Below are 14,444 nucleotides of genomic sequence, written 5' to 3' on the forward strand. Positions count from 1 at the left end.
GGACAAACTAAATTAAAACTAAATATTTAAAAAAATATTATTATTATTTATTAAAAAACTAAAAAATTAAAATGATTAAAAGTAACACATGAATTAACCTCTAGAAGAGAAAGGCATTCCCTTCATTACACAGTAAAATATATACCAAAAGTTAAAATTGGAATTAGTTTCAAGTTTTGGTATGGTAACTCACAGGTAAATGTAAACCACCACAAACACCAGGCCATTCTGTACATACACACTGACCAATTACAATTCAGCTGTTTACTTCACCTAAGCTGAGACAACACCTTCCTAATTTCCAGACATAGTCAGAAAAGAAATAATCAGTTAACCTGAGTTCTACCCATTAGTCACGATGACTGCAAGCTGTTCCCATGATACGCCCGTCCACACAAGTGAACACATGTTGGGAATGTTTGTGTTGCTGCAGAAAGCTTGCGCTGCTGTCTCAGGACTTGTAATCCCCTCAGATCTTTTGTTATTTAAATGTATTCTGTTCTCCTATGCTGCTCGTGTTTGCTACCCAGATGTGGAAATCCAAGCAGCAGCAGCAGCAGCAGCAGCGTTACTCATGGATAAAAGTGACCTTTTTGGTTTCAAAGCAAAAAAACTAAAAACAGACAGAATACCTTATAGTAATGAAATCAAATAATAATATTAATAACCATTGGTATTTTATTTTCAAAAGACCATCAAAAGGTAAAATAGAAAGAAAATGGGGTTTAATTAATGTGAAATGTTTATGATACAGTGCACGAACAATAATATCAAGTAAGTCTTTGTTAAATAAAATGTCTAATTCCACCATATAAAGTTAAGAGCTGTGCTTAAAAGGTTATTCATATTTTGCTCCTGTTGTCTGTAAGTCTCATCCTCTGAGACTGGTTCCTCACTCACATGAGAAACAGACCGTGACCATGTTGTGAAACCTTTAGGACTTCTTCCTTTTACAACACTTTACAAGCATTTCTCTCAGTGAAGGGTCCGTGCTTTACCATTTATAACCCGTTTACACCAAATGTTGAAGTGTAAGTGCCAGAGGGCGAGAATCCTCCGTCAGCAACTGCAGCATGTTTTATGTAGTGCCCCTCAGTTGTGCCAGTGCAGCATACAGATTCTCTCCTGGACACTGAGTGTTTCCCAGATCTCTGTGTCCTAACAGAGAGAAGTCTGCACGTAAAAAGCCTTGGGAAACTCCAGACTGCAGCAGCTGATTGACTGACAGTATCGCGTCTTTGCTTGGAGAGTCATCTGAAGTCAAAAAGCAGTAGCATTAATGTTCCATGTTGCCAGCTCTCCCTGCATTATTATGCTGTATGCTTGGCAACAACTAATTGATTTTTAAAGTGAAACTGCTACTTGAAACAAAATAATTAGCAAATCACCATGGTGCTTTTCGGATAATTGTGCTATTTTTGATTGTTCTGTTAGAAAGAAAGAAAAAATAAGCAAAACATAGGCAGCTCATATCTAAAGAAGTTTTCATCCTGGCATGAGGAAATGTAACAGTTTTCATTTTAATGGCGTCTCATGAGTAAATATTTTTACTTACTTTTAATAATTGTGATTTGAGTTGCCATATAATTTGTTGCACCAGGTTTCAAAACCTTATTTATAAATGTAAAACATCAAATGTAAATACATGGTGGTCCAACATGGCAGCTGACCTGGCCCCTGGTACAATGTATGGCCAAGAGGAAAGGAATTGGGCTTGTAACCAGAGGGTCGTCAGTTAAAATCCCAGTACAAGTAAAGGACTGTGGTGCCCCTGAGCAAGGCATCCAATCCAATCAAAATTAACAAATTCTAATAAGAAAAAGGCTCATTCTAGGATAACGAAAAACAACAGTTCATACAAGCAGGTGATTGTACACATGTAAAAATTAAGAATTGCTTTTGTTAATAATCAATTTCTGACAATTGAGAATAGTTTACACACGAAACCATTCATTCGGCATAGAACAATCAAAAATAGAATCACAGCATCTGTCAGGTAAAACTGCATGCAAGATATGCTGCCCAAAATGTTCAGCCCTGCTGTACATATGATGTGTTTTTGTTGTTGCCACAACATAATAGTTAAAAAAATGTGCTTACTGTTGAAATTGCCCATGAAAGCAATCCCCACTGAGTCATGATTGTTGCCTCTGGAATGCGCCCCTACCACACCCCAGCCTCTGCCCTCGAACACTCTGCCATCTTGTCCGATGAGAAAACTGAAACATATACAGGTTATTATTTAGCAGCGCAAAAAGAACAGAACATGACCGAAGCCTGAATCAAATATTTGTTTTCTTGTGAGGCAAAGCTACTCACTTGTATCCAATGTCATCAAAGCCTCTGTCCACCATATGTCCTCTCTGAATGCTGAGAATCTGCTGCTTACATTCTTCCAGGCCTTTGCAGCCTGGCAGGGCAGTATGGTGGATTATAACTCTTCGCGCTGCGCTTTTCAGTCTCTCTGTTTGTTTAGGTTCTGCTGCTCGCCACTGGGCCCTTTCAACGATGTCCACTGAAAGGCGGCGTGAAATGGTCAGAAGCATTTTCAACACAAAAGTCAGCTCATGTCATCATAGCACACGTATTGCAGAAGGTTATTATATTGTCATACCTTTATGTTCCATCATTCTGTAGAGTTTTAAGTAGAGTGACCAGAAGTAGAGTGTGCAGCAGGCTAATCAAAGAAGATTTTTCAGGAGGCGTGGTCATGGGAAGTACACCTTCATGGGCAATTCATTATCTAACGTTCATGTCAGCTGAGTCATAGTCTAAAGTTACACAACTACTGGTTTGGAATATACATTTGAAAAAAAGGAGGAAGTAGGAATAAATCCTGCAAAAACTGCTTCAAAATCACAATAACTGTAGATGGAAAAGGCTCGGGCTCTGTGGTGTGAATATGTACAGATATATATATGTTTCAATAAAAATGTCAGACACATTTGAAACAAATGATTCCTTTTAATCTAATGAAACACATTTGAAAATGACAACTGCTAAAAAAATATATTCACAATCCGATCATTTCAGAATCTACAAGCTTCTGTTTAACAACAAACTGGTAGGAAAAATAATTGTCCACTGGAGCTTTTTTGGAACAGAAATACTGTAGATGCAAATGTCCGACCTCTTCACCTTCGCCAGCTTTACTCCGTCCACCTGTGTCCACAGTGAGGAGCTGTGCAGACGTAGTATAGTCTCATCGCATCCTGTCAGGAGAATAAAAGTGTTTGTTAAAAACAGTAGATCTTCGCCCACAGAGAGGACAATCATACACAAACTACACAGTGTGAGATCATTACCTCAGCTTTCATACTGTGAGACTGGAAGAACACTGCCTCCTTGTGACCACATCTGGGAACAGACACAGTGCATGCACAACATTAGAATATACACCAGCTGCTGACACAACAACACATTACACAATCAGTGACAGTCCAAAAAAGACAAATGATGGATTCTAGTCAAACAGATGCTCGAGTGTGAGAATATATTATCGAACACTTCAATTACAAATCTGTTAAAAGTCTGGTCTGTGGTGCAAGATCCTGACCTGATTAGTTTGAGTGTAATAATGATGATCTAACGGGTAGGGAGTTCAACATAAATATAAAATGATAATAACAATGATCAAAGTGATTCACATGACATGAGCAAAAAAGATTAAACCCAGTAAGTCTATGTTTAATAACTCAAAAACAATTAAAAAAATTTACAGAGAGACAAAAAAATGTCAATAAATAATAAAATCCAAATCTTAAATCATTATATTAGCTCACATTAGCTCAATAAGGATTACTAGTTTCAGTTTACACAAACTGGTTGTACTTGTCTTGTAATTGTCCAGTAAATACAGAAAAGGTGCTAAAATGTAAAAACATTTTTATTATTCAGCATTATTCAGGTTGTGACGAGGAAAAATTTAATAAGATTATCATATTAGCAACAAGTTAAATCTGTTCAACTTTCTCTTCTGCCCATTGTTTTCCACTGCCGAGTGCCCTTCTATAATATAATGTGGCACCAAACCAATAAAAAACGGGTCATTACCCATGATAACATAGATAAACAATTGGGGCTGTCCATAGATAACGTGTGCTGTCAGCTAATTGTGGTTAAACCTACTTGGGACAAGGGTGATCCTCTGTTCTTGGTAGAGTTGGATCCTGAGACACATCAGCGATGATCTGTGTCAATTCACTGGAGAAAAAACAAAACGGAAATGTCCTCAATGGATCAAAAATAATTCTCTTCTCTTCTTATGAGGTCACTCAATAATAAAAAAACATAATAAAACATGGTAATTTGTGGTCTAAAATCTGTGGTTTCTTTGAGCACAGTGCACACCTAAAAATATGATCAGGCCTCTAAAAAGTTAATTCAACTCTTTACAACTGGGTCAGATAATCAGGAACAAATTATAAACTGGCCACTGTAGTTTGTGATACTTACTCAACCTCGTGGGTGATCTTATTGACATATATGCAGCTGTTGTCTGCCTCTTGTTGGTAGTCGCAATTTCTGCACTGTGGGTTGAAATAAATTCAGTGCAAATTAAGACAAACAAACGAAGACAAGCAAATAGGGCAGACAAAATTACATTACATTACATTACATTTAGCAGACGCTTTTATCCAAAGCGACTTACAATAAGTGCGTTTAAACATTTGGGTACAAATAAGAGCTAGAAGTAAGTAAGAGCTTCAAGTAAACCAAAATATGAAGTGCTAGTCATAAGTGCGATGTATACGTTTTGTTTTGTTTATTGTCGTCAAATGACATGAAAGGTATGCTGTGGATATGTAAGCACAGTTTTGGACAGGGACCTTTTCCAGAAAGCAGGCTCAACAAACTCTGAACTAAAGCCTGGAAAAAAAATGAGACTGAAAACTCTCCGTTACACACCAACCTGCTTCTTTGCAGTTTGCATCACCAGTTATCATTCACACAGTTCTCTCAGTGTCCCAGCCCGCTCACCACCACCAACCTTTACTGTTTAAGCTGCTTACCTATCCGAGGGGGTTTATGCACATAGACTAATGTTATATCAGTGTGCACGTATGAATTGGTTCCTATCTGAGCATCACTCAGACTGATACAGATCCTTGAAAATAACTCTTGAACAGGTAAAAGACACTTACCGCATACAGCAGGACACGGTTCTCCTTGTCTTCTTTCGGGTACAACATGTTATTACTGAAAAGAGAGTCGATGTTTTCAATGACTTCCTGAGGTTTTCAAATTTTATAAAATAAGACGAAGCGTCACAACATAAGCGTGTGTAGCTAGCAAGCTAACGATGTTACATTCCTTAGCCTCTATTCTGCCACAGACTCACCATTCTTGACAAAAACGTATCCCAACAAATCCGGGTTCGTATGTTCCACTGTCTAAATCCATTGTACAACAACAACAAAAATAGTGGTGGAAAATCAACTTGATTGATACAACAGTCACTTTGCACCGCGGACAGACTATCCAACCGCTTAGAAACACATCACCTGCGCATGCGTTAACCACAAAACGAGGAGTTATTTTTAGAAACAGCGCCTCCTTCGGGCTTGGAGGGGAATGATTTTATTTGACGTCATCAAAAATAGCTGCGAGTCCATAAAAAAAGAATAATCATTATAAAGCTAAATAATTATGGTAGGTTATATATGTATATATATATATATATATATATGTATATATATATATATATATAGTATATAAATAGTATTAGGTCCACTTGTGAGTATTTTATAAAATAAAATAAAAACTGATATTACATTTGGAATTCTGACTTTTTGCTCAGAAGTCTGACTTTAATCTCGTTAAGTCAAGTCAAGTCAGTTTTATTTGTCAAATGTACTATATGCACGACATACAGCACAGATGAAATTGCAGTCCTCTCAGACCCACGGTGCAAAACAGGCAGTTAAATAAACAATCAATTTTGCTTCCAGATAATTTTCACATGTGGCCTTAATCCTATACTCTTCCGTAAATAACAATAATAATAATAATGACAATTTGTTGTGTACAATGTACTGACTGACAAACATAATTCATGCAAATGAAACATTTTATTTGGTGTTAATAATGTACATTCTGCATCAAACCATTGCCACATTTGTGTATTACATTACATTACATTACATGTCATTTAGCAGACGCTTTTATCCAAAGCGACTTACAAAAGTGTATCAAATTAACACATTAGTCACCGAATTTGCTGGTGCATAAAGGAAATTCCTTTTGACACTCTTAACTCAAACGTACTCCAACAAAGACAGTGTCATTGTCTACACTCGCAAAGATGTCGTTTCTATCACACCCCCAGAGATTCACCCACACCTGATCGTTCTTGGACAGCTTCACCACACTGCTGACACTGGCCACTTGGCTACATTTGTCAGGGAGAGAGGTGTGATACAGAGACACCACTTTCTCTCCGTTCTTGAATATAGCACACTGTCCACGCCCGTAGACAGACACGTGTATGGTGAAGTGATACAAGCCCTCCACAGGACACGTGAAGATGCCTGTGTCAGGACTGTAGCTGTCTCCCTCGTTGACCACAACGGTGGTGAACTTCAGGACTCCAGAGTGTTTTGGGTAGCTGTCACAGACGTCCAGCTTGGCTGTAAAGGCCACAGGGCCCGGGTCTGTCAAAGCAAGCAACAATATTATCAGTACGATCGTTTCCTTTCACAGAGCCACAGTTAATCTGATCAGCATCTCCTGTGGTTTTCCTGCTGAAATATTTAAAAAGAGCTGCTGTGCAAAAGAGCCAACATTTTGTATAATTGGTGGAGAATAGCATGCACAAATGAAGTCCATTTTAAATGTCAGGAGACAGGTCAGATTGTTTTTTTTTGAGAATTTATATAACTACCCTCTCCTCTTAATTATTATAATATTAAATCTATGAATGTCTGAGAGAGCTGAAAATAGAGAGCTTTTTTTGTTTGTTTTTTTTACCTGAGGGAGAAACATTGTCTCCACGGCGAGGGGAAAATTCCATGACTTAAACTCCAGATGATGAGCACGTCTGTGAACCACAACAAACAGCTGTAATATGTTAATGGTATCCCCACAGTGTTTGACAGCTTTGCAGGCTTTTAAAACCGGGGATTTATACACATGCAACACATGTTACCACACCATACAACAAATATACAGAATGAAAGATGCAAAACAAACACGTGCAATCTCTATGGAACTAAGAGTTTGTTTTACCTGTTGCTGTCTTGCAGGGGAGTGCTGCAGAATGTTAGAGATGAGCAGAGACACAGAGCGAAGTTGCTCACCTGGTTTGTAGGAGGAACCAGTTCATTCAGTCCTTCATCCTTGTTGTTTCAAAGCCAGAAGGAATTCACTTTGAGAAAACGAAATAAATGAGTAAAATGCAAGAATGCCTTCTTTTTAAATGAAGAATAATTCTTGGTTCGACTTCTACTGTTTCTTTTTATGTTCAGTATTTATTTCAAACTCGAAGGAAAAATATCAAATGTTTGCTGTGTACTGAGCAATAATGACAGGTTTATGCCATGGTAATTGTATTCAACCATTCACAATCACAGAGCTGAATGTGTTTTAAATCTGATATGTAAGTATATGACGAAAGACACAAGTCCACCGTGAACCATGAATATATTAAATGTCTAAGTTAGACACAAGCACATTTTCTAATTATCATGTCTAATTATGTTTGAGATATTTGAGATCATTTGTGTTTGATACAGATCCTTGAAACCAACCATCACATTTGTTTGACATAACGCGATACACTTGTTGTAGTGCTGCTGCACCAATAAATAGCATGATGGTTAAGAGCGGAATAGTAAGAAAATATGACATCATTATTCCCACAGACTCAGTTGTGGTACTTCTGCCTCTGGCTGTGTGCAGGTGTGTCAAAACAGGAAGTGTGTCCTTGCTATATTACTAGAGTAGAAGACTACACATACTGCACATGCACACACACACACACACAGTTTTTCTTTCACTCGACTGTGCAATTCTGAAGAAGCAGGAAATGCTTCATGAAACTTACGGCCTTTCCTCTTTCTAGATAGATAGATAGATAGATAGATAGATAGATAGATAGATAGATAGATAGATAGATAGATAAACCCCGCCCCATCCATGAGCCCTTGATCCCTGGGCTAATTCCATGAATCGCCCAAATCTAAATCCACACACGGAGCAGCAACACACAGTTGAAAAATAAGAGGGAGGGAAAGAGAGAGCGACAAACTGACAGATGTTGGAGAATATAGAAGGTAAGTCATTAATAAAATATCCATGATTATTTTGTGAGCAGTTATAGTCTGTTGGTTGAGCCTCCATCAACAGTCTGTGTGCCCTATACAGTATATACTGTATATATATGTGTTTCCTCACAGATGCACCAAACGACCCAGTGTGCCAACTCATCAGAGTAGACCGTCAAGCCTGGCTGACGTCACCTACCCAGCCTCTGTAATCGAAAGAGACGCTAATCCAAAGCCTGGCAGTGGGGTGGGGTGGGGTGGGACAGGGAGGGGTATTGAGAGAGACACAAGGAAGGAAGTGGGATACACAGGAGACTGGTGAGTGCATGTCGGCTGTGGGCAAGCAGGCAGACTCAGCACTGATCTGGACGAGTGACATGGTGCTGCTCTGACTGTAAAAGGACACCAGGCACACCTCAACCACCTGACCATCTTCTAAAGGTTTGGAAACTCTGAGGGTTCAAGCAACCCACAAGCCAGGCTTCGCCCTGGAGGCCACAAGCCTCGCTGAGGGCTCTGCGGAGGGGGAAGGCAGTGGGAGCTCACCCCCACTCGAGTCACCGCCACTCATTGTGGAGGAGCCGAGCTTCGCCACGGTGGACCTGTGCCAAGATGGAGAAGACATCTGTCTGACTGCACCTGAGGGGTAAGAGGACATGGGGGTCAATGCAGGGTCCAAACAAGAATACTTGTGCTAACCTGTCTCTCTCTCTGCATGTGTGAAAGGATGTTTGTATCAGAATATGTTTCTGAAGGTTATGAGATCAGGTCATCCTGAATATATAAATGCTTATTTAAAAATCCTTTGAAGTTAAAATTGTTTAGATCAAAGTGGAAAAACCCAGGGTCAATGTTTCTTCAGAGTTTCCTCCGCACTCTTTCGTAAGGTGCATTTAAAAACGACATGTTGCAAAGAAACGTTCTCAGAGCCACATCCTCCTGATGGCTCTGATAATAGCTCAGCTGTCAACACCCAGGTGCATGTTTCACTGGTCATATAGCTTGGGGTTGTAACACTATATTCACTGTTTTATGCACAGCATTTCTAAATAAGAAAACAGAGCGCGGTGGCGCGCAAACAAAGACTGACTGTTGACTGAGCTGCAGTGTGCAGGTGTTCACAGGCAGTGTATATGTGTGGGATTACATGGAGGTTAAGCTTCTTCATCATAATAGCTGCTGAAAGTTTCCATCCCAGGTGGCGCGCACACACACACACACACACACACACACACACAGCTTATCGTGCCACATTTGTCAGCAGCATAATATCAGAAATTGAACATTGTAGCAGCGGCGTGCACTCGCTCACAAGTGGGTCAAAAAAAATGACAGACTCCTCCTAAAGCTGGTCTTGTTGAGATGAGAACAGGGTGTCCTCGTTTTATCTGTTGTGTAAACTGACTTAGTGTTTCTTCGTTTGCCGTAATAAATGAACTCGGAATCTGTTAAAGTAAATGATGTCCCGAACAATTCATTCTGAGTGAGTGGAAGAGAAGGTGAGATAAAGGACGATACTTTGATGGTGATGGTATCTTTACACATTTCCTGTTTGGCACACAACAAGGTTTAGAATCTTGGTTTTGGTTTAGGTTAGGTGGTTTGGGGTTAGGCATGGTGATGGTTTTTGGGGCTAAGGAATGCATTATGTCTATGAGTGTCCTCACAGCTATAGAGAGACAAACGCAAACTGTGTGTGTGTACTAAAAACATTTATAAGCCATATTAAACAAGGACTTTTGTGAATGTGAGGGCAATATAGCTAGTCCTGACATTCTGTCACACCTTTAAAGGGCCGTTAATGGGTTAAGATTTTTAGGTTGAGGGTGTTAGGATTAAGCATTAATTTGTGATGGCTAAGGTTAAGGTTAAGGGCTAAAGGTCTATGTCTACGTGTGTCCTCACTGAGAACGCTGTACAGAAAAATGTGCACGCGTGCAAGAGTCATGGAGATAAGATCAAGCATGTTCTTGCAGTGGGTTTACAAGATGTCAGAAACAAATCATTTGACTAGTACATGGAGAGACGGAGGCGTACGTGTTGTACACTGATATCAAAAAGTACCAGAAACAAGATTTTGTCATTTTTGCTTAAAGCTCGAGCGACGGTGTCATCGCGGCATGTCTCAGGGCGAAAATGCGCCATGATTGGTACTTAAACAGAGTGAGCAAACACTACACAGCAGGGAAGAAGGAGAGGGGGCAGGAGAGAAGGATGAAAAGAGGATTCAGGCAGATCCTCAGTTCTACTTAATCCCCCCTGTTAGCTCTTGTAGAGACTTTAAATAGAATGAGTTTAGATATGGACGCAGGCGTGTGCTTCTGTCTGAAACAGTCGATGACCACTCGATGCAGTGCATTGATAAAGGTTGCAGGATCAGCTGAAAGAAAGCATGCAGGACTTTGGTTTGTAAAGGGAATGCTAATACTGTAGTGGCTCTGATGTAACACAGAGGCTCATAGGTTTGATTCAGTCAGACTGAAATATGAGCATCAGAGGATTTAATCCATATTGGTATCAATCCGTATTATAGCTCTGTTCTAATCCAGACTATGACTGCATTTCAGCGTGTTTGTCTCCTGCTCACTGGCCCTGACACGTAAGACCAACCAAAAGCTAGAAACTTTGGATTCTGATGATATCATTCCGATTCATCCAAATCAACACAGGATGTTGATGTTGAGATAAAACAAAATAACCTAAAACCAACACATTCTGATTCTGAAGTGTTATCACAATGTTGTTACTAAAACGTATTTCTAAAGGGGATTTTCTATGTCTAAGAGTTTCCACATTTAAAGAATAATTTAAATGGTGTGCAGGGATTTTAAATGAAAAGTGCATAGATCTGGCAAACTCAGCCATCAGAAATCACCTTTTTTAACCGTTTGAAGCTTTTAACTGAGAAACAAAACTCTGGCTTAAAAATGGCAAATCTGTGAACACTGGACTTGAGCTAAGTAATCTTGATTTTAGTCATTATTAGAAGCACTGTCTCAAGTCATCGGTGAATGTTAATTGTGATAGCCTTGGTTATATTGTTAATTGTTGATGTCTATTTTATTTTATTAGTTTGTGGTAATGTAATTATTGGTAATTATTCTATGGAAGCCTAACCAGGGACAAACACTGGTTACATTTAGTTAAGAAAGAACAGTGCTTTTATCCATCCTTCCAGTCAAATAAATAAAGAGAGTAAAGTGGATGTGCAAAGGAAACAAAATGGAGATAAAGCGTCCATGCTAGAATTGGATCTGTATTGTTATGTTCTACTCTCATTATATCCACACTCTGCAGAGCAACACCGGAGACATTCAGCCAGGACACAAACTGTGAAGACATGAAAAGGACAGATGAGAGATTGCCATTCCAGGTGTGTTCCATCATCATACTATCATACCAGATTCTCTCATTATTCTGTTGTTTTCTTACCAATCCAATAGTTAATCAAACCAGAACAAGATTATTACAGGGTTGCTGAAACAATAAGTAAACAACTTCCAATGTTCACCTGTTGAAAAACAACAATATAGGCTTCTAGCTTTGAACTCTTTGAAAAATAAGCGCAAGACTGGAGCATGTTGCTCTTCCCTGACTGAAAAGCCGTGTGGCTTTCCTACCGAATTCACAGCCTGCCCTCTTCTGCCTTCTCCTTCAGATCTTCCCTGACCCTGTTGAGATCATCCTGGGTCCAGACACGTCCTTGAGCAGCCCGGAGCAGGAACTTGGGAGAGAACGTCTCCCCTCCATTGTGGTGGAGCCCACGGAGGTGAGCGAGGTGGAGAGCGGGGAGCTGCGCTGGCCTCCGGAGAACTTGGACCTGGATGACGATGACGAGGACCTGTTCTTGGAGCAGTGCATACCCCCGGCTAATATTGCAGAGTGGGGAGAGGAGGAAGAAGAGGAGGAGGAGGGGGAGGAGGAAACGTCAGTTATACTGAACCAGCACCAAGGCTTGACGCTCATTGGTGAGCTGAATGTTTTCATACTCTCTACTTTATAGTCAATTTTTTAAACAGTAAATATAAACTACTGGGTTTCTTTCACCAACAGAAAAACCCTGTGTAATTACAGCAGTAAAAAAAGGTAAAATAAAAAGGAAAAGGAGAGAAAGAGGAAGTCACTGGACATATTTGGAGCATCCACTTCAAATTAAGAAAGGGGAATCTGAAATGCAGTGTTCAGCAAGATGTAAAGAGTGATTCTATTTTTAACAAGACATTTCCCTCTGCAAGTGAGATATTTAGGAAGATGAAGATCTTCTGATTGACATGGCGAAAAGGAATGAACCAGCGAGTGTGCTAGAAAAACTTAAACCAAGTGAAATCCTTGGTCTGTCACTGAAGGACACAGGTTTGACTCCACAGTGACTTCAGGAGTGAGGATTTTCAGGCAAACAGCAGATGAAACGTTCATTTCTGTCTGCTTCAAACATTTGTGGCTGCACAAATATAGGTGGGGCTCTCAACGGTTTGCTCTCTTTTAGTTCTTTGTAATCTTCCTATTTTTTTAGTCGCCACAGCGCTAAATGTCTTTCGAATACAGTATGAATGTACATTAGAATCATAGAGAGTCACAGTTTCTGTGGCTTGCTGTTTGCCCTTTTTTGGTCAAAGGTGAATTGTATGTGTGTGTGTTCTTGTGTTTCTGGCTTTGTGAGGACCAAATATCCATACAGAGTAAGGACATTATGGCTGGTCTTTTAAAGGGCTTTTTGGGGTGGGGGTGGTTTTAGGGTTAGAATTGGGTTTAGGTTAGGGTAAGAGTTAGGGTTAGGTATTCAGCTGTAATGGTTCATTTTAGGGTAAGGGACAATGTAGCAGGGACTGATGGTTTCTGCCCAACTGCCTTGGGACTTAGAATTAAAACTTGAAAATGAAAAAGTGAAAAAGCCAGATCTGCAGAAAACGGCGATCAAAAACCACAAATATAATATTTACTTTGTGTGAAAGAAAGAAGTTTATATGAGAATATCCATTTGTTTTGTCACAAAATATAGCTTTTATGTCTTACATGAGTGGGAGCTGCATGATCTCAGTGTTAGCGTGACAAGGACGCCACTGTGCTTGTAAGAGTGTGTCTCTTGTTTTCACGCAGACCTTCAGTCGGACGCATTTCGAGACGACACCCCCACACTTCCACCGAGCAGCACTTCAGCCTTCAACTGACTCAACTGCTGACTGAGCTGCACCTCGGATGACTCAAGAGGAAGCATCCTCATCAAGTTTGAGAAGAAAACGTAGCAAATTTAGCAACCGAGATTAGGCAAAGTGTGACCTAAAACAAAATGTTAATACAAACACTACACAAGTGTTATACACTGATACACAAACGCACATGGCAACTGTTGCCAACTGTGAATTCATGCTCTAAGCTGTATTACAGTGAGTGAAGGCAAACACATTCTCACACACACTTAAGTCACAGCTCACTGACGTTGGGAATAATTGAGCAATATAATGTCTTTGCTGTGTGTTTCTTTCTGAACTTGTGGGAAACCTTTTGCTGACATTGTGGCTTTGTGTTTCATTTCCCTAGTTGTTTCCTAATTTTAAAGGGCTCACAGATGACATTAAGATGACATCCGAGCATGTCAACAAACTGTCTTCATCTTTTGCTCATTATCTATGCGTCATCTCTGATTCAGACCGAACCCAGTAACTAAATGTCTTCATTTGCTTCAAGATCAGCATTTTACCCCATTTATTGGCTGTTCCTAGAATCAACCCACGTTGTTTTAGATTTTTCTTGATTTTTTTTTTTTTTTTTAAGATGTCATTTTTAATCACAAGGCGGACGACTCATCATGCATCATGGGAATGACAAATGATGACTGATACTTGAATATTTGACCCAAAAGAGGCACTGTAATGCTTATTTCGTAAAAAAAGAAGGGCAGCTCTATTTATTTTTCGTCACGCAAGTAAGACTGATAAAAATGTGTAGTAATACAGTATTTTGTGAGTAGCCTGATTTGTGAAGAATTTATATAAATGGAAAAAGTTGTTGTGTTATTATAAAATGATTATTAAAATAAATAAATGAATAAAGTCTTCCGGACTGTTGCTTTATTCTACGTTAAGGAGTTACTCTAATATAAGATCAATCACAAATTACGATGGAATATGGAAAACCATATGCAGAACATTTCAATTCACAATATTTGTAAGGAAGGTGAAC

The 14,444-nt window shown here is 39.5% G+C and overlaps 3 protein-coding genes across 3 annotated transcripts; 1 reads left to right on the top strand and 2 right to left on the bottom strand.

Moving 5' to 3' along the window:
• Positions 1-697: 697 nt before the first annotated feature.
• On the bottom strand, positions 698-2,883 carry pglyrp5 (peptidoglycan recognition protein 5). The gene is made up of 4 exons (XM_044031393.1): positions 2,615-2,883; positions 2,320-2,515; positions 2,101-2,219; positions 698-1,254 (listed from the first exon to the last, which is right to left on the bottom strand). The coding sequence occupies exons 1-4, from the start codon at positions 2,628-2,630 to the stop codon at positions 1,079-1,081; spliced, it is 507 nt and encodes a 168-aa protein (XP_043887328.1). The 5' UTR covers positions 2,631-2,883; the 3' UTR covers positions 698-1,078.
• A 61-nt stretch (positions 2,884-2,944) lies between these two features.
• On the bottom strand, positions 2,945-5,514 carry polr2i (RNA polymerase II subunit I). Its single transcript, XM_044031394.1, has 6 exons — positions 5,342-5,514; positions 5,145-5,199; positions 4,456-4,529; positions 4,129-4,203; positions 3,306-3,357; positions 2,945-3,212 (listed from the first exon to the last, which is right to left on the bottom strand). The coding sequence occupies exons 1-6, from the start codon at positions 5,401-5,403 to the stop codon at positions 3,150-3,152; spliced, it is 381 nt and encodes a 126-aa protein (XP_043887329.1). The 5' UTR covers positions 5,404-5,514; the 3' UTR covers positions 2,945-3,149.
• Positions 5,515-8,697: 3,183 nt separating this feature from the next.
• lbhl (LBH regulator of WNT signaling pathway, like) lies at positions 8,698-14,317 on the top strand. Its single transcript, XM_044031773.1, has 4 exons — positions 8,698-8,910; positions 11,562-11,637; positions 11,923-12,232; positions 13,362-14,317. The coding sequence occupies exons 2-4, from the start codon at positions 11,605-11,607 to the stop codon at positions 13,430-13,432; spliced, it is 414 nt and encodes a 137-aa protein (XP_043887708.1). The 5' UTR covers positions 8,698-8,910; positions 11,562-11,604; the 3' UTR covers positions 13,433-14,317.
• Positions 14,318-14,444: the final 127 nt, after the last annotated feature.

This window comes from Solea senegalensis, linkage group LG8 (assembly GCF_019176455.1).
Source record: "Solea senegalensis isolate Sse05_10M linkage group LG8, IFAPA_SoseM_1, whole genome shotgun sequence".
Classification (NCBI taxonomy): Eukaryota; Metazoa; Chordata; class Actinopteri; order Pleuronectiformes; family Soleidae; genus Solea; species Solea senegalensis.